Source organism: Dipodomys spectabilis, unplaced genomic scaffold (genome assembly GCF_019054845.1).
Source record: "Dipodomys spectabilis isolate Male_0828 unplaced genomic scaffold, ASM1905484v1 ptg000002l, whole genome shotgun sequence".
Taxonomy (NCBI): Eukaryota; Metazoa; Chordata; class Mammalia; order Rodentia; family Heteromyidae; genus Dipodomys; species Dipodomys spectabilis.
Genome location: NW_024870679.1, coordinates 27,669,048 through 27,692,925, shown reverse-complemented (window position 1 = coordinate 27,692,925; position 23,878 = coordinate 27,669,048). Strand labels below are relative to the sequence as shown.

The 23,878-nt window shown below is 42.2% G+C and overlaps 1 protein-coding gene across 2 annotated transcripts in view; it reads left to right on the top strand.

Moving 5' to 3' along the window:
- The window catches only part of Ak5 (adenylate kinase 5), a 265,916-nt gene that overhangs the window by 202,285 nt on the left and 39,753 nt on the right, over nucleotides 1-23,878 (top strand). For both annotated transcript variants that reach the window (XM_042685351.1, XM_042685340.1), the window contains exon 11: nucleotides 21,277-21,440. In XM_042685351.1, the coding sequence (XP_042541285.1) occupies nucleotides 21,277-21,440 (164 nt within the window). The remainder of the gene's footprint in view (nucleotides 1-21,276; nucleotides 21,441-23,878) is intronic.

The window sequence follows — 23,878 nt, the reverse complement described above, 5'->3', positions numbered from 1 at the left end:
GGCGTGAGACCCTCCAAGAGCCTCAGACCTCATCCCAGAAGCAGCTGCTAGATCTGAGCAAAAGCCTTCTCTTCTATCTAACCAACTCTCCTGTATTTCAGTTTATTAGTTAGTCACTACTCAGGTAAAAAGAAAGACTTGAGCCACTGTTGTATTGAGGTCTAAGGTATTCCCCTGGGCTAGGGAAACAGGCGTTAGCACTAAGTTCTTCCTTATATAGCGTCATGGTAATTGGGGCTGCACTATCACAGATCAATATAAAGCTCATAAAATAATAGTTAGGATGTCAGAGACACAACTTAGCTGCATGGGTAACATGACTCAGATGATTTTAGGGGCATAAGTATGGTTCAGTCTGCATAGATTACTAATTTTTCCACTTCCCTCTATCAGTGCTACAGTATTAGCACTGGATTGACATTCTCACTGCTATTTATTTATTTATTTGTTATTTTGGGTGGTACTGGGATTTGAACTGAAGACTTCATACTTGGTAGGCAGGTGCTCTATCACTTTGAACCATATCTTCACCTTTTTTTTTTCTGTAGGTGTTTTTCAGATAGTCTCATATTTTTTGCCAGGGCTGGCCTTAGACTCTAATCTTCTTACCTATGCCTCTCAGGATGCATAGCTAAGATACAGCTTGTTGGTTCAGATAGATCTCAATAACTTTTTGCCAGAGCTGGCCTCACACCCTGATCCTTCTGATCTTCCTCTCCCCAGTAGCTGGAGTTACAGGCACAAGCCATTACTTCTGGCCCTCTTACAGTTTTTTATTCATAAGACAAAATTACCATTCCTACAGCATTTTCCCTGTGTTTTAAAGTATTCATTACTTCTTTTTAGTGAATAGAAGGTTCCAGATGGCCTAGACTGGCCTCATTAGACTCTCTTGACTGGCCTCAATGTGTCTTTCCCATTTCCCTGGACACTCCTACATCAGCCTCAGGCTCCAGTCCCACCTGCAATCCTATTATCTGTGACCTGGCCTCTTCCTTAGCCCTTTCACTAACAATGTCTTCCTCCCTATCTAATCATGCCTGGACGTCAAGTTTCACTTCCGGCTCCTAAGAAGTCTTCTCTAATCACTAGCTTTTTTTCTGAGCTCCTCTTTCCATTATGTCTGAATCACCCATTTGGATACCCTATTAATGATGAGAAAAAAATATATATCTGTTGGAATAATGAATTCTTTAGGAAGCACTGTGGTCTGTTTCCATAACAACCGACATAGCAATTGGAATTCCTGGACTGGAACTGACAGGCAGATTGCTACTGCAATAGCTGTTTCTTGCAGGATGGTTCTCAGGTTAATTATGAGCCCACACAGCTGCTCCCGGCTCCATGCAGTGCTACTCTCTGACTGAAAACAGGCAACTTTTCCCCTAAGCTGAGGGTTCATGGTTTCACTTGCAAAGCAACAGTTCCAGGTAGGACAGGTGAGAACAGTGGCCATGATCCAAGAGGAAACATGTTCCTCTTCACAAAGGGATAGGCTGCGAGAATAAGCCTGGCTGACCTCAGAATTGTATATAAATATCATCTTCTTATTCAGGAAGAAAGTAGCACAGTAGTTGCTTCTAGAGAAATACCTTTTAGTTAGATCTCGGAGGGCAGCCGCGGGTGGTTTTGAAGATCTTTGCTCCGTGGGTGGTTTTGAGGATCTTTGCTCCGTGGGTGATTTTGAGGATCTTTGCTCTTCCCCACACACAACAGAAGAACCGATGTGAATGTACAAGACATGGATTCAGCCATCACAGGAAACAGAAGGGTATTTGGACAATGGAAAAGCTATGTTTTAAAGAGCCTCGCTATTTTTTCATGGTTTTTTTTTTTTACAACCTTTTCAGATCTCCTTCCTTTCTTCCTTCATTTCCCCTTCTCCTCTCCCTTATTTTTTCTTTCCTTCCTCCCCCTCCCCCCTCCCTCTTTCCTTCCCTCCCTTTTTGCTTCTTTCCCTCCTTCCTTATTTTACTCCCTCCATTCTTTTTGGCTTTTATCTCTTCATCATTACCGTGCTAATTCCATACCTATCTGAACTTTTGTTTTCCCTTCTCCATTGTTCATAGCCTGTCTCTGCCCCAAATATGACAGAACTGAATTCCTTTTAGTTCAGAGTTAACGCCTTGGCAGAAAAACGTCCATTTGGAAAACACATCTATCTAATCAGATGAGGTGAGATGTTAATGGCATAATGATTGGGTCATACGCAGCAGCTGTCGCTTTCAGTATGTCAGGAACACAGATGGCCTTGTGTACCGTTGGCATTGACTGAGGTGAAGTTTTGTAAGTAGGAAGCTTTGAGAGCTATTTTGGTAATGTTTTGTGTTACTATATGCATGTTAACCACGGCACAAACAGTCCTCTTTATTTTCCTAGAGAAATAAGAAATTTTGCCTCAAACCCAGTACTTCAATGCCCCTCCTAATTTTATTACATTCCTGTTACCATTTTTTTTCTGCTCTATTGTAAAAGGAGGACAACTCTGGCTCAGCAGGGCCTTTCTCCAGTTGCTTCCTTCACAATAAGAAGCAACTTTTTCTGCTACTGGCCTTGTTCTTGTTTTTTAATTCAGTATTGTTGTATAGAAATCATCATGTAGGGGCTGGGAAGGTGGCTCAGTGGTAGAGCGCTTGCCTTGCATGCATGAGGCCCTGGGTTCAATTCCTCAGCACCACATAAGCAAAAAAAAAAAAGAAAAGAAAAAAAGAAATCATCATGTACTCATTACCTTGCTCATGTAATTGTAACCCCTCTGTACAGTATTTTCACAATTTATATATAAACATATATATAAAAAACATAAAAATTCCAGTAAGAAAAAAGAAAGAAAGAAACCATCATCATCAATTCAGCCCTTAACACATGCCAGGCAGTCTATAAAACTCTCTATTGTGTTAGCTTAGTGCCTCTATCTGCCCTATAGAGAAAGTACATTGCCTCTGACTTCTCAAGTATGATATTAGCATTTTAAAAAATTGGCTAGGAAGTAATATATCTATTACAACTTCAACATTGGCAACAAATGTTACTTTTTTTTCTTGAAGCAGCAGACTTCCTTCACCTTCAAGAAAATATCTAGGGCTGGGAGGGTGGCTCAGTGGTAGAGCCCTTGCCTTGCATGCATGAGACCCTGGGCTCGATTCCTCAGCACCACATAAGCAGAAGAAAAAAAAAACTGGAAGTGGTGCTATGGCTCAAGTGGTAGAGTGCTAGCCTTGAGCTGAAGAGTTGAGGGACAGTGCCCAGGCCCAGAGTTCAGGCCCCATGACCGGACCAAAAAAAAAAAAAAAAAAAAAACAAGAAACTGCCTACTAGATACTCAACTGAAAAGGACATAGTTTGTTAGATGGTCTTTCAGAAAGTAGAAATCATATTCAATTTTAGAAGCAGCTATTACCTAGGCGCCAGTGGCTCCCACCTGTAATCCTAGCTACTGGGGAGGCTGAGATCTGAGGATTGTGGTTTCAAGTCAGCCTGGGAAGAAAAATCCCCATGAGACTCTTATCTCCAATTAACCACTCAAAAACTGGAAGAGCACTAGCTTTGAGCACAAAGAGGCTCAGAGATGGCACCCAGCCTTGAGTTCAAGTCCAACGACTGGCAAAAAAAAAAGCAACTATTACTCAGGAGACAAAGATTAGGAAGTCAGAGATTTAGGGCCAGTCTGGGAAAAAGTGAGACCTCTATTTTAACCAGTACTCTGGATGTGGCAGTAAGCACCTGTCATCCCAGCTACACAGGATGCATAAATAAGAGGATCATGGCTCAGACTTGCTGCAAGCAAAAATAAAAGAACTGAAGCAAGAAAAGGGCTGGAGGTGTGGCTAGAGTGCATGCTTAGCATGCATGAGGCTCTGATTCAAATCCTAAAACTACCAAAAAGTAAGTACATTGTAGCGAAGAATGAAATGGTTAGTAGAATTGGATACAATGCTTTAACTTGCTGCAGTGTTCCGATAACTGTTTCTGGACTATCCTTGAAAAGCAAATGGTATCTTAGAGCTAGATAATGGAAATGGGGAAATCACACACACACACATGCACACTTACCATTTGTGGATCACAGTGTGAGAACCACTACCAAGAGTTCACTGGGAAGGGATTTGTGGGACAGAAAGAAAGCACAGACTTAGCCTTGTTTCTACTCATCTTTTCAAAAGCATGGTTGTGAGGAAGAGGTCAGGGGAAAGGAAAGCCCCCGTTTCTCTGGGTTCCTGGAGGCCGGAATGCTTCTCTAGGTTTCTCTGGAGCCAGTAGTGCAAGGGCAGGACAAACTCCAAGGAAGAAAGTGTAGGAAGGCCCATCAGGAGACCCTGAAGTTGTACTGGATGGAAAGTTCAGAGGTGGCACCTCAGAGTTGAACAACACTAAGAAAAACAGGACTGGAGTGAGGGCAAAGAAAATCTCAAAGTGAGAGAGGAACCTTGATACACACTTCAATCTGCAGTTCGAGACGACCAGAATTCTAGATTACCAGAAACCACTGCACTGAGAAAACTCAGACCTGACCTGATTGATTTTCCACTGTGAAGTGAAACCAGGCAGTTCATGAGCAAGGCTGTTAGGGTGACTAATAGTAAGTGTACCAATCGGACTGGATGAAGTGATACTCAGATGCTGTCAAGGCATTACTAGGGAAGTGCCTCCAGGAGTATTTCCAGAGGAGACTGGCATCTGAATAAAAAAAAAGATCTCCCCTCACTCATGTGGGTGGGCACTATCCAGTCTGTTCAAAGCTCAGGTTCCACAGAAAAGGCAGAGAGAGGGAAGATGAAGTCCCTCTGCCTCTGGATCTAAGTTGTCCATTTTCTCCTACCCTTGGCATCAGAACTCCAGGACGTTGAGCCGTCAGACTGCCATCTCTTACCCCAGCACCCCACAGCTCCGGGTTTTCATAGTTTTGGACTCAAACCATACTGAATTGCTAGCTTTCCCTTTTCCAGCTTTTGATGGCCTATCATGGAGCTTGTTGGCCTCTAGGACCAGGTGGGTCTATTTCTATAATATAGTCCCTCTCTTTCTCAAAAAACCCTAGCCAGTACAGCTGAGCTCACACATACACAAAGAAGCTCCATCTGATTCTAAGACTTTGGCTTCACTCAGCTGAATTACTTGCTCCATACCTCCTCCACAGAGAATTCCCTGGTGCCTCTTCCCTGAAGAGATACCTCTTGATACCTTCAGGATGGGAGAGTAAAGGAAAAGAATCATTGAACCATTGTCCCAGAGAACCTCGAATGCATTACAGACCAATGAGATTTTTTTTTTTAATGTTGTAGAAATGCTGGCCTTGCATGCTGACAGTGAACCTGCTTAGTTATATCAATGTTTTCACTACAAAAGGACTCATGGTAATGTTGAACTAAAATGCCTTTCTTTAATCACACCAAATTAATAAACTTAGCAAGGTCTTCCTCTTTTAAAGAACTGGGAGATTGGAAAAGACATAAAACAGTCATTGGAGCGAGGCACTGGTGGCTCATACCTATAATCCTAGTTAGTTAGGAGGCTGAGAATGAGCTGATCACAGCTCACAGTCAGCCTAGGGAAGGAAAATTCATGAGACCACTTCTCAACCCATGGGTAAACTGCATATTGATCTCATTCAATAGCTTGATAGGAAGAGTAAAAAGTCTAGATCTGGAGGCCTAGAAACTTTCTTCTATACTCAATTCTTTTATTATTTGTGCCATCGGCTAAATTTCATTGGTACTTGACACACGAAGTTTCTGCTATGCATCAGCAAAGCCATAGGCCTAAACACACACACGCGCGCACACATACACACACACAGAAGGCAAGATCCAGTCATCTCAAAGAGATTATATTCTAGAAGGGTGGGAAGAGCACTGAAAGAATATAAAACAGAAGCTTGCAGTACAAGATAGCAAGAAGGCTGAACTGGAAGCAGAGCTAAGTCCTGAATAAAAGGAATTGGCTGGGTGTCAGTGACTCACACCTGTAATCCTAGCTACTCAGGAAACTAAGATCTGAGGATTTTGGTTCCAGCCTAACTAGGAAAGTCTGCAAAACTCTTATCTCCAATTACCAACCAAAAAGCCAAAGTAGAGCTGTGACTCACATGATAGAACTCCAGTCTTGAGTGAAAAAGCTAAGGGACAGTGCTCAGGCCCTAAGCTCAAACCCTAGTACCAGCACAGAGAGGAGAGAGAGAAAGAGAGAGAGAAACTAGAACAAGGAAGGATATCTGTGTGTATGAGCCATAACCACTGTTCACAAGTGGGATACGTGTCTTCTGTGTTTTCTCATGTTCCTCAGCTATACATGATGTTTTGTCTATACCAGCTGTAGTTGGCTCAGACCAGACCCAAGTGAAGCGAGAGCCTCTCAGGCCTTGGGCTTAAGCCAGCATATCTGCCATCTATAAACAGCCCTAGTTGGCACTTTCCTGCAATTGTTTACACCTGGACACTGTAGGCGTCCACTTTACTGTAGGAGACCAATTTTTACCTTGAAGAATGAAGCAGAGTTACAAACCAATAACTCTCAGGGAACAGTGACTGTTTTGATCTATAAATACAACAGTCAAAAAGTTATTTTCCTTCCAATTTGCTCCAGCTTCTCTGAAACAAGATCTCAGTGTCTTTTAGCAGCGAACAAAATATATTTAAAACCACTGTCTAGTATTCAAGGCCATGAAAACTTCTTCTCTTGTAGCAAAGTTCCTCTTTAATATGGAAGGTATTCTCTGGTGTCTGGGACACAGGCCCTGGAGAAGATGCTGCTTGTGATGCTCTAATGTATAATGATGCCTTCTCCTTGGAAGTGGCCATACTGTGAGTGCCACACACCAAGAACAGGGGCCCAGTGAGTGCAGGAACATCCTGATTCCAGATAAATGCAGGGAAAGCTGTCTCACGGCATGTAGAACACACTTGGGTGTTTTTGTTGTTTCTTCTTTAATTTATTTACTGTTATTGTAAAGGTAATATGCAGAGGGATTACAGTTACAAAGTCAGATAAAGAGTACATTTCCTTCTGGACAATGTCACCCCTTCCTTTGCTCCTCTCTCAGTTTTACCAAACTCTCATTCCCACCCACAAGTTGTATAGTTCATTTTTCCCAGAAGTGCTCAGCTTACTCTTGGTAGAGCTTTTGAAGTAAGCCCAGAGACTGCCATTCTATCATTTGTTGTGGAGAAAGGAAGAGAGCAGGTATAGTAAGCTTTTTTACCTTTAAGAGAAATACATAACTCATTACCTGACTCATGTAATTGTAATCCTTCTGTGTATCACCTTTGTAATAAAAAGGAAATTAATTTCTTTGAAGATAAGCACGTAGATGTGAAAACTTTTTGGCCTTTTCCTTACATTGTCAAATTATCTTTCAGGAAGGTTCTACCAATTTTATTTTCCATCACAATGTCCAAAACTTTCTGTTTCCATGGTGTTGCCCAAATTTGAACACAAAAGTTCCAATGTAATTCAGTAACACAAATGTCCCTACCTGCCCTTAGTGTCCTCACTTCCTGCCATAATACATCAATTGACGGCAAGCACAAATATTCTCTGACAAGACAAAGAGCCACAGTGCTAGAAATGACCTTGGAATAGCACCCCACTCCTTTTCAGTCCAACAAGTTTATTCTCAGATGAGAACACAGAACCCCAAAGAAGTGAAAAATTAGAGCCAACACATTCCCAGTGAAAACCAAACCAAAAAACACACACGTGTGTTTAAAAATAGAAAATTTAAAACACACTACAAAGAAAAATATAATAAAATGTGCCTTTGAACCTTGATAGTTACCTTCAGGGAGTGAGAGACTTTTTCTGTTCTTATTTTTCCCAAGTATATTAATTTTCAAAAAGCAGAGTATGTATTTCTTTTGCAGTACAGGAAAAAAGGTTTTCTTTAAAAGAAAAGCTAGGTTTGAAAGTTTCCTATTGTATTTATTTAATACTTGCCTAACATCCTAGGGTGAAGTAGACTACAAAACAGAAAACAAGAAATGGTAACGACTTAAGAACACTCTAGAACAACAAATTCCAGGATTCAGAGACCCAAACAAGCAGAGCCTCACTGAAGGAACTTCTGAAGGCACCAGACTCTTGATATATTTGAAAAGATAAACGCATGTGGTCAGATGGGTAGGGGACAGGCCCTGGAGACCTCTGCTTGAAGGATAGAGGATGGATGTTTAATTAGTGCTTTTTCAGGAGCACTGTAAAATCCTGCCTCATCTCTGTTTGAGGATGTATCAGGATTAGCTGGAGGTGCTGTGGGACAGGTCACCGTGTCAGGAGCTAATTCATCAGCATGGGAGGGAAATATTTAGGAGTCACAACCACAATGCCTGCTGTTTCCTCTTACCAGACACCTGGACTCATCTTGTCTTCTGCCTATGTAAGAGCTGGAATCATGGCTTAAAACATTTCTCCTGACTCTCTGGGTATGGTGGGTTTTGATTGAATGAATCACAAAATCATAGGTTGTTAATTGTCAGAATACAGATGCAATGATGCCTTTGAAGTGTGCCAGCTAGCACATTTGAGCCTGATAGGGCTGTCAGATTTACCAAATCAAAGCACAGTGCCTTTAGATAAAGTTGAGTTTCAGGTAACAGTGGCTTAGTGTTTTGGGTAATTTATGTGTTGTATTTTGCTGGGAGTCTGATGTGTCCTCTGGAAAACCCCACCGGGCCACACATGGAGGCCACACTGTGCATTTCTGAACATCGGGTCTGTCTGACTTCCAATAAGAAATACAGCAGGGCCTTACAGACAGAAGACCTGAAAAGCGGTTGTGCCAAGCAGGGGTCCTTGGCACAGGCTTTTCCATGGGTTAATGAGGAACAAATAGGACCAGTTTCAAGCAGCTGTTGAAAAACTTAAGTGATCTAGTACAAATGAAACAGGTATAACTCAGGAGACTGAGATCTGAGGTTCTTATTTGGAATCTAGCCCAGACAGACAGCTCAGGAGACTAGTTCACCAACAAGTGGTAGAGTGCTAGCACTGAGAAGAAAAAGCTCAGAAGCCTAGAGTTAAGTCACAGAATTAGCACAGAAGAACCAGATATGTATCAGATAACATACAAGTCCAAAGCATGACAAGCTAGGGCACTCCCTCTGAATGACATGATGTGATTTCTCAGATGTGCTAGGTCTCTGGACCATTCCACTGGGACTGAATGGCCAAATTCCTGCCACTGTCCCTCCAGCTTGATACAGAGAACACAAAACGTCATCAAGAGGAATGGCCTAGCTTTTAATAAGGCAATAAGGACTTTTATTAACTAACATAACAATTAGTCATTCACGATAGGAACCATTATCTCTGCATTATTACACTGTAAATATGAAAAGAAAGATCAACACCACCTCCCTGCAGTGATCACTGGGGAAACCAGAGCTAATTGCCTTCCCTACATTATCTAGTCTGGAAGCTCCCAGCCAGGCTAATCAGCTAAATCACCTAGGGAGTGTTTTGAAAAGATTATCTTTTTTTAATAACAAAAATGTCTCAAATATACAAATAAAACACTTCTATACCCACCACCTAGATCCCTGTCATGAACACTTTACTATTTAATCACTTACCACTGCAAAGTAAAATGCAAATATCTGTACTCTTTCCTTAGGGAATTTATTAACCTATGAAGGCCCACTCAGCCCCAGAGATTTGAAGATCTACTGGTTCAGAAATTCTTTCACACTCCCTGCTTCATTCTGCTAATCCTTGCCATCTTACAGTGAGGGGAAAGAGATCTATCTGGCCAACCACACACAGCCTGTTAAAACCTCTGCCTGAATGAGGCATGTTGGCTAGAAAAGGTGATGTGTTTGTCAGTTTTCTGTTACCATAACAAACACGAGACAGTCGTTATGGAAAGGTTTGCTGTGGCTGTCAGCTTCTGAGGTTTCAGTCCTTACTTGCTTCCTGGCTTATAGAGAGACCCCCAAGGCTCACATGATGGGAGCAGAGCTACTCGCTTCCATGGCCAGGGTGCAAAAGAGAGACAGAGGAAGGGACTGGGATTCAACAGCTCCTTTCAATCACCTAACTCCAGTGCTAGGCCCACCTCAAAGTTTCCACTACTTCTTAATAAATATCCCAATAGCAACAAACTGAGGAGCAAAGCCTTAAGCTCACAGCCTTTGGGGGCCACATCCATGACTCTAGCCAAGGGGATGAACAAGCAGCAGGAAGAAGCAGCATTATAGGAGAGAAGCTGGAGAATATAGGCAGAGTAGTACAATACTAAACAGGAATCCACTCTGTCTAGCCTCTCCCATTCACAGACAAGGAAGCTGGTCTGAGGAGACAAAGGGACTCTCCAAGTATTGTTGAGCAAGTTCAAAGCAGGGGAAGTCTAGACCCAAAATTCCCTAATTGCCTTCCTGGTCACAAGCAGGACTGCCTCCCTGAGGCTCCATTCATTCATTCATTCATTCATTCATTCATCTAACCATTTTCAAGTACCTACTATATAGCACACACTAATAAAGCAGGCACAGTCTGCTATTGCCAAGTTCCCTGCTCTGTTTAAAGCTCTTCCATATCACCCCTGTAACCTTCCGCTGACTCAACCACAAGCATAGCTCAACACATTCACCAAATAAAACGAAGGAGTCAGTGCCTTTCAGAATGACTAGAAATAGTGTCTGGGAGGATAAGGATCTGATTTTTTTCTTAATTGCTTTGGGTCAGAGAGAGTCAGTTCCCAGCAACAGCATCCTGAAAGTCGGCATGGCAATGTAGCCCACTTGAGATGCAGAATGTTGAAGTGAGTCACGGCCCAGGCTAGTGGGAGATCATTCCTAGGGCACTGGCAGTTCATGGTCCAACAGTATAATGGCTTTTCTCTGAAAGGGATTATTCAGTCATGAAAACCTGAGCTCAATGTTGAGAACCATTTCCATTTAGAGAGAAATAATTCATGGGGCAGAAATATGACTGATGTTTAAACAAATCTGAAGATTATCTAGAAATTTGGTAGTTAGATTTGTCAAAGTTATTTGATGCCTTCACAGTTATAACTGTGAAGATTACCCATCTTATAAGATGCTAAAATACACCACAGTGTTTTTAAAACACTGTATCAGCTGACACTGGCAGCTCATGCTGTAATTCTAGCTACTCAGGACACTGAGATCTCAGGGTAACGATTTGGAGCCTGCTGGGGCAAGAATGTCTGTGAGACTCTTATCTCTAATTAAGCACCAAAAAATCCAGAAGTGGAGTTGTGGCTCAAATGGTAGGGTGGCATCTTTGAGTGAAAAATCTCAGGGACAGCACCAGGTCCTGAGTTCAAGCCCTTTGAGGGAAAAAGCTAAGAAACAGCACCAAGCCCTGAGTTCAAGCCCCAAGACCAACACACACACACACACACACACACACACACACACACACACACACAAGTACATATGCACACAAATACAAATGCAGTATCTTTTTTTTTTTTTGGTCAGTCATGGGACTTGAACTCTGGGCCTGGGCGCTATCCCTCAGCTCTTCAGCCCAAGGCTAGTGCTCTACCACTTGAGCCACAGTGCCACTTCTGGTTTTCTGGTGGTTTTATTGGAGATAAAGCCAGCCTAAGCTGGCTTTGAACCGCGATCCTTAGATCTCAGCCTCCTGAGTAGCTAGGATTACAGGCGTGAGCCATGTATCTAATGTTTTGTTAAAACAAATCAGGTTAAGTGATGTTTATTGAAGGTTCATTTGTAGCAGCAACTACTCCAGACACAAGAAAAGTATTCTGGGCATCCCTTCAACTCTCCTTATAACCAGTAGGCCCTGGTCTCTACTGTACTTTGTAACTGCAGTTTGTAATTGAATTGAAGCTTAAAGAGAGTAAGCAACTGATAGGTCATCTCACCAGATAGAAATATGTCTGAGATGTGAACTCAAAATCTTTATAGAGTTGTCACTTCTGGGACCATGAGGCTCCTCTTATGGGATTAATTAACAGTGTGTGCCATTGTGCAAGGTTCTATAGACAGCAAAAAATGAAAGTTTTGACTTGCTATGAACTGAGCCTAGCAAAGGAAGGAAGAGACAACTGTGCAACTGGGAGTCAGGCTAAGAGGAACTTTCAAGATATTTGTCAGTTTGTCAGTTAAGTGTTACTGAGGAGTCAAAGATAACTAGAGTAGAAGAAAGAGGCTAACTGTTCTATAATCAGGGTGGAGAGGGTAGGAAAGAGTATGTAAGAGGAAGAGTCAATGAACAGGAGGAGAAGGTTTGTAAGAAGAGAAGTGAATGAATGAAGAGGAAATAGAAACAAAGTTCTAGGCTACTGAAGGAAAAGAAATATTATGATAAGTGGAGGATGCAGACCATGTTGAAAATATTTTCACTTGGATTGCTGTTATGCCAAAGAGATAGAGTCCACATTAATGTGGACAAGAGAGGATTGAGTTCTTGGAGCAGGATAGTGAGGGTCCATTCATCATAAAATCAGTGTCTGCTATGTGCTATTTTAGACACTATGGGTGCAAAACTAACCCACACTCTGTCCTCATGTACCATTAAGTCTAATAGAAGAGACAGACTTTAAGTGAGAATTGAACATTAGAATGGATGTTGGATACTGTGATCAAAATGCTCAGGTGCAAATTTTTTGGGTTTTTTTTTCCTTTCATGCAATTGTTTCTAACATATTTATAAGACGATTTCTTTGTTGCTTGGTATGTCCCTCCCCCACAGTATAACCCATGCTTTCACTGTATTTGATGTTGGTATAATTTGTGGAGGGGAAGGGAAAAAAAACAAATCGTTTAACTAGGGATACAGGTGGGCCCATTGCACCAATGAGATGTACAAGTCGTTATGTCAAAAATGAACTTTAGAACTTAGGTGTGGGGTGGGGGGAGAACCGCGTGGGGGGAGGGGAGGAATATAGGAAGGGATGGGAGGGGAAACAAAGAGGAGGCAACAATGCTTGATAAAAAATGTACTCATTATCTTGCCCATGTAATTGTAACTCCTCTGTATGGTATTCTCACAATAAAAAAAAAAAATGCTCAGGTGACCCAACAAAGCAAAATAGAGAAATTAGATGAAGACTATATACATTGTAGAAAAGTCTTCCCAAAGTAGGGGGAAAGGGACATGGGGAATAATAGAGGAGGTGATATTGATTGGAATATATTGTAAATGTGTGGAAATGTGCCAGTGAAATCCCCCTCATATGGCTAGGAATGTGGGTTAGTGGTAGAGTGCTTACCTAGCATGCCTAGCCCTGGGTTTGATTCCTCAGTACCAAGTAAACAGAAAAAGCTGGAAGTGGCACTGTGGCTCATGGTAGAGTGCTAGCCTTAAGCACAGAGAGGCTCAGGGACAGTACCCAGGCCCTGAGTTCAAGCTTCAGGACTGGCATTTAAAAAAAAAAAAAGCAATCCCCCTCATAGAACGAATGTAACATAATTTTGTAAATTATGAAATAAAAAAATACATTCCAGCTGGATGCTGGTGGCTCACACCTGTCATCCTAGCTACTCAGGAGGCTGAGATCTGAGAATCACAGATCAAAGCCACCCCAAGCAGGAAAGTCTGTGAGACACTTATCTCCAATAAACCACCAAAAAACTGGAAGTGGCATTGTGGCTCAAGTGGTAGAGCACTAGCCTTGAACAGAAGAGCTGAGGGACAGTGCCCAGGCCCAGAGTTCAAGCCCCAGGACCCACAAAAATAATAATAATAATAATACATTCTTAAGAAGAAAGGGGGGGATTAAAAAAAAACAAAGGAAGAAGCTACAAGCATTCTGAAACTATTGAGGAAACAATTTTTCCCTTCTTAATGGTAACAGGATTGAAAATGTTGAGAGTGGGAATAAGAACATGTTTGAGGACTATGGGAAATAGCTAGACTCCATCCATGGGATCATTTGATATCAGCAACAGAGAAATATATCTGCCAAGAGGCCTTGAAAGCTGTTATGGAGTTAGAAGACAGGACCCAGCAGGCTCAGATTTCTGACTTTCTCAATTATATATAAATGAAGTAAATGATGGGCTGGGCAGAAAGAAAGGCAGGTGTATGTCATGACAGAATTTAAGGACCAAAGCACTGAAAGTTTCCAGAAAGAGCATGGTGTTCAGTTGGCAAGAGAAGTAAGAAGAGTCCAAAGAGAATGGACAAACTTGATAAGATAGTAATAGAGGAAAAAGAAAACAAATAGAGAATTAAGGTCAAGAGAAAAGAGAAGGAGAAAGGAAGGAGTCATCAGAATGGATGGGTAAACTCAAGCAGTGAATTCTTAGTTCCGCCAGATCTGTAGGAAGCTCTGAAATTGGGTTCATGAAGAAAGTCATTGGCACCAGATTAATGTAAAGAATATCTAGCCAGGATAGGAATCAAGGCCTGGGAAGCTCTGAGGTTGGCAAATGTGGCCCAGAAAAATTGTCTTCAGTGTTTTGCCTTAGAGCAAATAAACCATATATGCGTTCATGAGTGTGTTTACTATCAAATATATATAAAAATGTGTACACATAAACGGATGCATCATAAATGCATGCACATAGTCTGTACATCTCTAAGTGATAGCTAGGGATCAAACTGGCTGCTGATTTGTTTTAATTCAAACCTCTGTATGCTGATGATATGACTCAGAAAATTCTAGAGAGCTAAGTAACCTCACTTCATGGTAAATAGCATCTACCACATCTATTCAAGAGAGCTAGGACAAGAGAAACTCTCAATGAGATCTTGCATTTGGGAGCAGATTTCGGGAATGTTTTTCAAATGTAAACTCAATGAAGTTAGCCAACTGGCCAACGAGGGAAGATGAAAAAAAGAGAGTCAATGATAGAATTAGGCAGAAAATTGTTTGTTGTTTCTCCCCATTTTATAGATGAGGAAATTAAGTATCTGAAATTGAAAGGCTAATATATGACTACATACTAGTAAGTAGCAGAATACACTGTCAAATCCATCTATCCTGTGTCCTTTGAAATACATCACACTCCTCCACTCCACATTTGTGCTCCATAGCCCAGCGTCTCCCCTTCCCCGCTTTCGGAGCCTGGGCACTGTCCCTTAGCTTTTTCACTCAAGGCAGGTGTTTTACCACTTAAGCTACAGCTTTACTTCCAGTTTTCTGGTGGTTAATTGAAGATAAGGGTCTCATGGGCTTCCCTGCCCCAGCAAGTTGTGAACCACAATCCTCAGATCTCAACCTCCTGAGTGGCTAGCATCACAGGCATCAGCCACTGGTTCCCAGCAAGCCAGACTCATTTGTGTGCTCTTCCTTATACCATTTCCTCTGTGCTGACAAAAGTGATTAATTGCCCTTCCCCCGCCCTGGAGCAATATCTCCAGGCCCTGCCACACATCTGTATTGGTGAGTCACCTGCCACCCTCCCATTGGACTATATTTTATCTAATGGAAAGACCCAGCTCTGCGTCTTTTCTGTTGTTAGGACTAACTCTCCAGTCAGATCCATCCAAGCTGCCTAAGCATGCCCATTTGAAACAATGTGTTTCAAATCCAAGGTGCATCAAGCAGGATGTGACACATAAAAGGCTCACTAAGGACAAAATCACAAGCTTGGTGCCATTACTATGGGAAAAACACTTTAAAATGTAAGTGTAATTGAAACTTGAGTGCATGCATTTATTTGTATTTGGGATTCAGCTAATTACCCACCTGACATCTTTATTTTCTGGGCCCAGAATGTGCAATAACATGCCAGCCTTGCTATTTTCTTCTTCTTTTTTTTTCCTGAAGCCAAGGACTTATAGCAATTGCTTAGCTTCAGATCCTTACCTTGAAGATTCCAATAAATCCACAAGCTGTCTTTGAGAGAAAATTGGTCCCATAAATAAAAAGCAAAGTGGGAAAGGTGACCCAGTGGTCAGGCCAAAGTGCCACAGATCCAGCTCAAAGTCTACTAGGCTATCTAAGATCAGGGCTGCTTAAGTCAAAATATCCAGCACTTTCCTCTTCCCACTGTAGACCAGAGAAGAAAGGAAAGCCTGCACTGAAGAGAAGAGGTTCACAGTATTGCCACTGCACATTATTGAGAAGCTTTGGCCTTGCATGAAATATTTTTTTTGTGCTGATACTGGACTTAAACTCAGAGCCCAGGCACTATCCCTTAGTTTTTTCCACTCAAGGCTGGTGCTCTACCCTATAAGCCACAGCTCTACTTTTGGTGGTTAATTGGCGATAAGAGTCTCATAGATTTTTTTCAGCTACGTCTGGCTTTGAATCACGATCCTCAAATCTCAGCCTCCTGAGTATCTGGGATTACAGGAAAGGATACCAGCACCTAGCTTAGAACTTTTAAATGTCCTTTGAGAGTTAGGAAAAGGATTTTTCCCTTGATTCCTTTTTATGAAATACTGCCAGACACCTTAGAAATGGAATCTTCTATACTAGACTCTAAGCCACGTGAGATTGTGGCTGAGTCTGCCCAGGGGCATGAAATTGGAGTAAGGAGACACTAAAAATCACCTCAGTGACAGGAACTGTGACAGGGTCTCATCTGCCATCAGTCAGCTCATCTCTAGTAAACACAGCCCATTCATCTGAGAGAGATGCAGTTCCTCAAAAGATTTTTTTTCCATACAACAAATTATCCTGGACAGATAGCAAGATTTCATTGTTGTTTTTTTGAGGTTTTGTTTTGTTTTGTCTTAATTTAAAAGTCAAGTTGGCCTGCCCTCAGGGGCTCACACCTATAATCCTAGATACTCAAGAGTCTGAGATCTGAGAATCATGGTTTGAAGCCATCCAGGCAGAAAGCCTGTGAAACTCTTATTTCCAATGAACTAACAAAATGCCCGAGGTGGAGATATTATTCAGATGGTAGAATGTCAGCCTTGAGCAAAAAATTAAGATTACAACTGTAATCCTAGCTTCTCAAGAGACTGAGGTCTGAAGATCATGGTTCAAAACAATGGATAGGAAAATCTCTGAGACTCTTATCGCTAATTAAAACCAAAAAGCTGGAAGTGGAGCTATAGCTTGACTGGTTGAATACTAGCATTAAGCAAAAAAAAAAAAAAAAACAAGGATAGCACCCAAGTTCTGAGTTCAAGTCCCAGGGCTGGCACAAAAAAAAAAAAAAAAAGAAGAGGAAAAATAAAAAGCCAATGGGTAGCACCCAGGCCCTAAGCTCAATCCCTAGTGCTGGCACACAAAAAAAGTCATAAATGAAGACCTTGAAGACAGGTAACAGGATGTGAAAATAAATGCCCCCAGTAGTAATTTTTGTGCTATCTTTGCAGAAAGAAAATCACTTTGTTCTCCAGTTTGGACGCAATGAAGGAATCTAGCTATTGTGTAAATTACTTGAAATTCCACAGCGCCTGCACTATTCGAGAGAAAAAAAAAAAAGCGAACCTAGGAATTTGCAGCTGTGGCTCCCAAGGAGGCTTCTAACTCGGGCAGCGTGAGGTTTAGCACACAGCTGTTGCTCATTTGAGCTGAAGATTTTTTAATTGCCTTTGTGTCAAGATTTATTAAATAACATTTGAGAGAAGCAAAAACTATAATAGTCATATTAGTAGGAGGCTGAAGAAAAATATAATAATAGTAATAACGGGAACATAGCATTCTTGCCTTGGAAGCCAAGTCTGAAAATATCTTTTCCACATAACCAGCTACCAGTCATCCTGGAAAGAGTTTCCAGGAAAATCCAAGCCATGGAAGCCCTGTGGCCTCTGCCAGAGCTCAGATGCTAGCTGCTCTTAGTCATTTATCTAGAAGTACTTCTTCTGAGCGGCCTCTTCTGATCCTACCCTCTCCCATCCTATTATATAGAGAGGCAAGAGTCGGGGTGCTTGAAACAAATGCAGCATTAGCCAGCAATGGGTTGCTCGCCTAAGTGGTCTGCGTCATCTTTGCAAACCTCTGTAATTGCTGTTTCCTAGTAGACTGGCTCATCCAAGACAATATGGCATGGGGGTGGGGAGGAGGGATAGGAGCCGGGAAGTTGAACCTTCCCCACTAGGCTTAGAGTAGCTGTCTGCGTGAACAGAAGATAAAACACATGGACCCTCCCAGGTTCTTCTGACAAGGCAAAGTAGGAGGAGGGAGCCTTTCTACTAAAACTAATATTATCTTTTAAGGGAGAAGTCCCAACCACCAAACATAGTCTTCAATAAGAGAGGTAAACCAAGCAAACTGCAGAATAAAGTCGTAAATCTTCACTATCCAACTATAATCTCTATCATGCATTGCCTTTTAACTTGTTTCCATGCAAAATATTTTAAGAGGCTGTCAAATACAGTTATTAGATTATCCAAATATCACTTATAAAGAGGCTAGGAAGGTGGCTCAGTGGTAGAGTGTTTGCCTTGCATGCATGAAGCCCTGGGTTCGATTCCTCAGCACCACATAAACAAAAAAGAAAAAAAAGCAGGAAGTGGCGCTGTGGCTCAAGTGGTAGAGTGCTAGCCTTGAGCTGAAGAGCTGAGGGACAGCGCCCAGGCCCGGAGTTCAGGCCCCACAACCAACAAATAAATAAATAAATATCAGTATATCACATTAGACAATTCTACAAAATAAAAACAAAAATCCCACAGCAATAATAACCCCAGCAGTCCAAGAAAAACCCACATTAATAGTACAAATTATGAATACAGTTTTAAAAAAAGAAAAGAAAATCACATTAGACATTTAAACGGAGGTAACTACATTTATTCAAGAAATTCAGCGCTGCTGCTTAATGCCACTAAGGACACAGTTTTAGGTGTGATTTCACATGCTTTCAAAATGTCAGTACAGTCCCCATAGTAAAGCATCTTTGTGCGTGTCAAGTTTGTTTACTGTCATTACATTATACATCATACTTAAGACCATATCACCTCAAAATTAAACAATTTATCTTGTAAGTGGACACCAGCCAAAATTTAGCCTGAAAGATGAAAAAATTCAAAAACACTTTAATTCTTGAAGACAGATCTCAACATGTTTCAGTGTATGAGTACTATTTGCTTATAGAGACATGAAGTGTCCATTGAAAAGTGGAAATGGAGATTGGGGCCAGTGACTCATGCCTATAATTCTAACTACTGAGGAGGCTGAGAACTGAGGGTTGAAGTTTAAAGTGAGCGAAGGCAGAAAAGTCCATGAGACTCTTTATCTCCAATTAACCAGCAAAAAGCTGGAAGTGGAGGTATGGCTCAAGTGGAGGAGCACTGCTCTTGAGCGAAAAGGCTAAGGGACAGCCCCCAGGCTCTGAGTTCAAGCCTAAGTCCTAGTATCACTACTCCCCCCTCCTCTGAAAAAAAAAGAAAAAACTGGATTGAGACTCTGGAAAGACTAAGGGGCTTTTGTTGTTCATATTGTTAATATTGTTGTTGTTTGTTTTTTTGTGCCAGTCCTGGGGTTTAGGACGTAGGCACTGACTCTGAGTTTGTTGTTCAAGGCTAAGGGCTGTACCCCTTGAGCCACAATTCCACTTCTGGAATTGGTAAATGCTTGGAGACAAGAGTCGGAAGCATATGGTGATGATGGTCTGCTGGCTTAGCATTCCATACTCCAATTTCATATGTAAGTAGGTCGGATCGGGTTAGTCTTCCATAGATACTATGGTCCTGGAAGTGGGAGGAAGAAGTGAGCATTCATTCATTCACACCAGTTATTAGTGTCAGCTTGTCAGTTATGGTTGGGTGGGGCTGTGGATTGGTACAAAGACAACTTGTCTATTCTTTCTTTCTTTCTCTATTTATTTATTGTGCCAATCCTATGGCTTGAACTCAGGGCCTGAACACTGGCCATGAGACTTTTTGCTCATAGCTAACACTCCACCATTTGAGCCACAGCTCCACTCTCAGCTTTTCTGGTAGTTTATTGGAGATAAGAGTCTCATGGGGAAGGGGAAATAAAGGAGGAAGCTACAATGCTTGATAAGAAATGTACTCATTATCTTGCCCATGTAATTGTAACACCTCTGTACAGTATTTTCACAATTAAAAAAAAAGAGTCTCATGGACTTTGCTGCCTGGATTGGCTTTGAATCCTCAGATCTCAGCCTCCTGAGTAGCTACGATTACAGGCATGAGCCACCATCGCCCCACAGGAAGACAGGTTTGTTTTTTTTTAATTTCATAGGCATGTAATGCTTAGGATAGTACCAGTCCAAGTAAGCATTCAGTAAAGATTAGCTATTGATGTTTTTTAATGAAATATATTAGGATTTAGGAATTTGGGGGCAATGGATAGAGTCAATGATGACATGTTCATCAAGGGGATATGATATATATTAAAAATTAATAAAAATGGCTGATATATATTGTGTGTGTGTGTGCATGCGTGTGTGTGTGTGTGTGTGTGTGTGAGAGAGAGAGAGAGAGAGAGAGAGAGGAAGAAAGAATCCTTTGGCAAATAACTACTTGTAATCTTCAAAAATGTCTTCAGAACGTGTTCCACACTGCTAGAGATCAGAAGAGCACTACCACCAAGGGCTAGCTGTGGTTCCCAGCTCAGCTCATCAGCTTCACAGGACATTGTTGAGTCAACTGAGACAAGTGGCAGGAAGTTGAATGGGTCTGGGAACAGTTATGTGTTTGTCCCTTGTGTATAGGAAATGACACAGAAACATTTCTAGAGGAATAGAACAACCAGCCCCATCCACACACTCTCCCATGTTTCAGAGTCTTCTTTGTACTTTATTCACAACTCTACTGCAAGTTTGTGATTGTTTGAAAATAAAAACTTTTCTTTTTCACCAACAGCTAGGATTTATTAAGTTTATTTCACTGAGTATGATGGCTCCTGAGCAGGTTCAATTCCCCCAAGAAACCTCTCTGGTTTGCATGGCTACTGGAGTCATGAGCCTTTCCTCTGTACCCCTTTAATAAGCAGATCCCAACCTAGCAGACCACTTAATTTTGTCGCTAACATCTATGCCCCTCTCCTCCGGGAGATAGCTCTTTCAGCTCAGGACTGTGTCTGCTCTGGATGTGTCCATGGCCCCCTGAGCAGTCCTAACCCTCAATACATGCTTGTGAAGGAAGCATTCACACTTGCTCAGTAAGATGACCACTGGCAAAAAGGAAGCACTAAGTCTGTGTCTCATGCCTGTAACCTTAGCTATTCAAGAGGCTGAGATCTAAGGATCATGGTTCTAAGCCAGCCAGGAGAAGGAAAATCTATGGGCTGTTATCTCCAGTTAACTGCCACAAAGCTGAAAGTAGAACTGTGGCTCAAAAGCCAGCCTTGAGCAGAAAAACCCTAGTTCAAGCCCTAGTACCTACACACACACACACACACACACACACACACACACACACACACACAGGTGACACAGGACGGAATACATGCCTGACATGTCTCGTCTCCCTTTCAAGGTGGCCCTGGCTCTGGCAAAGGCACACAGTGTGAGAAGCTGGTGGAAAAATATGGCTTTACTCATCTCTCCACTGGTGAACTCCTGCGTAAAGAACTAGCCTCCGAATCTGAAAGAAGCAAATTGATCAGAGACATCATGCAGCGTGGAGACCTGGTACCCTCGGTAAGCTACGCCCATCCTTCCCAGGAGACCATGCCCCGCCTCCCCAGGGAACCCCTCCCCCTCCTGCTTGGTAACCCGCAGCTGCCTTACCCTACAGAGGTACCTACCTAGAGGGTTTAGATAGAAGTGGGTTTTATTTCTCTTTTACATGACAATCCAGAAACGAGCAGGTCTGCAGCAGATGTTGCACCCAAGTCCCAAGTTCCTTGGCCAGCTCTTTAAATTTCATCCTCGTCTTCATTTCCCCCAAGTCAGGCCCCCACTTGACTAGTTCAAAAATCTTCAGAACAGAGGTGAGTGATAGGACACAGCCTAGAATTAGAAACCTTCAGGGAACAGAAAATAACCTTTTGATCTAGTTCTGCAGGCAGCCTCAGGGAATGAGAGCATTTGGCATTTTGTTTCTGTCATTTAAGAGTACTCCTTTGCTAATACTTTTTTTTTTTCAAACCTTCATTCGTGTTAGCCATGTGTATCCAAAAATATTCATCTTACCCCAGGCAGGCACTGGTGGCTCATGCCTAGCTACTCTGGAGACTGAGTTCTGAGAATTGTGGTTCAAAGCCAGCCTGATCAAGAAAGTCCAGGAGACTCTAACCTCTGATTGATTAACCACCAGAAAACTGGAAGTGGAGCTGTGGCTCTACTTGAGCAAAAAAGCTCAGAGACAGCCCAGGTAGTTAGGTAGATAGGTAGACAGACAGACAGACAGACAGACAGACAAACAGATAGATAGACAGACAGACAGACAGACAGATAGCATCCTTGACCAACAAGATCCCAAGCCAGGCTCATTAATTAGTTCTTGAACCATACAGTCTCTGCTGGATAAGGATACAGGCTGTGTCACAACTGGAAACATCTTAGTCAAAGGAAAACAGTCATGGCAGTCTTTTTTTCTTTTTTATTTGCCAGTACTGGAGTTTGAACTCAGGCCCTGGAAGGGCACTGTTCTTTAGCTTTCTTGCTGAAGGCTAGCATTCTACTTACTTGAGTGATAGATCCACTTCTGGCTTCTTGGTGGTTAACTGGAAATAAGAGTCTCATGGACTTTCCTACTCTGGCTGACTTACAACAGCAATCCTCAGATCTCAGCCTCCTGAGTAGCTACAATTACAGACATGAGCCACCAGTGCCCAGCTCCCCAGGCTTATTATTGTCACAGCAAGCAAGCCATTGCTTCAAAATATGTTTCTTCTGCAGAAACGTCCAGCAGCTTCCCACGACCCTTAGAATGAAATGCAGAGTCCTGTCCATGGACGTGGCCCCCAGACACCTCTCCAGGATTTTTCCCCTCCACCCTCCCCATGCTGGCTCCCACTCACACACTCCTCATTCCTCTCACCGTCGGCCGTTCCTGCCTCCAAGCCTTTGTACGGGCAATGTCCTCATCCTGAGTGATATTTCTTCATATGGTCACACAGTTTGCTCATGTCTTCATCTAAATCTTTGTGTTGTGTTGTTGTTGTTGTTGTTTTTTAAGTCAGTTGTGGGCCTGGGTGCTGTCCCTGAGGGCTTCAGGTCAAGACTAGCACTCTACCAGTTAAGCCACAGCACCACTTTCAGTTTCTTAGTGGTTAATTGGAGATAAGAGTCTCACAGACTTTCCTGCTTGGGGTGGCTTTGATCTGTGATCCGCAGATCTCAGCCTCCTGAGTAGCTAGGATTACAGGTGAGAGCCCCCAGTGCCCAGCTTAAATCTTTGTTTTAATGTCAAAACTACATTTGGGGGTGGGTTAGGGGGGGAGGGAGGGGTAGTGCCAGCACCAGTGTTCTCCCTTAGCTTTTTCACTCAGAGCTGGCACTCTACCACTTACAAATGTGACAGCTCCTTCAGGAGGCCTTCCCTGACCACCTTATCTAGAATAGCGCCTCCAGCATTTTGTTCTCTCTTTGTCTTGCTTTAATTTTGTGCTTGTCAGTTGTCCCTTGCTAAATATTGTAATTATTTATATTTTGGTTGTCTCTCTCATCAAGCTATGATCTTCCTGAGGAAGATAATTTACAATTATCTAGAGAAAGATTTGGCCACCTGTAATGGCATTATTCCTCAAGCTCCTGCCAAAAGTCAGAGGACAGGGAGCTCCTCCCTTTCCGCAGAACAGTGAGCTCACTGCAGTTTCCCACAGCCATTCCCAAACCTCTACATTCTTTCCTCCTTATTTTCCATAAGCACTTGTTAAAATGAAATAAAATATATTCAGGCAGTAATGGGATTCGAACTCAGGTCCTTATACCTGCTAGGCAGACACTCTACCACTTTAGCCACATCCTCTGGCCCTTAAATCAAGAGCTTTAGTAGAGAAAGCAATGTGGCTAGAAAATACAACTTCATATCTACTTAAAAGTCTCAAATCAGTGAATGTCAAGTTAGATGTTGACTGGAAAAAAAAACTAACAGTAGAATATATTTTATATTTTGTTTAAACTGCCATGGT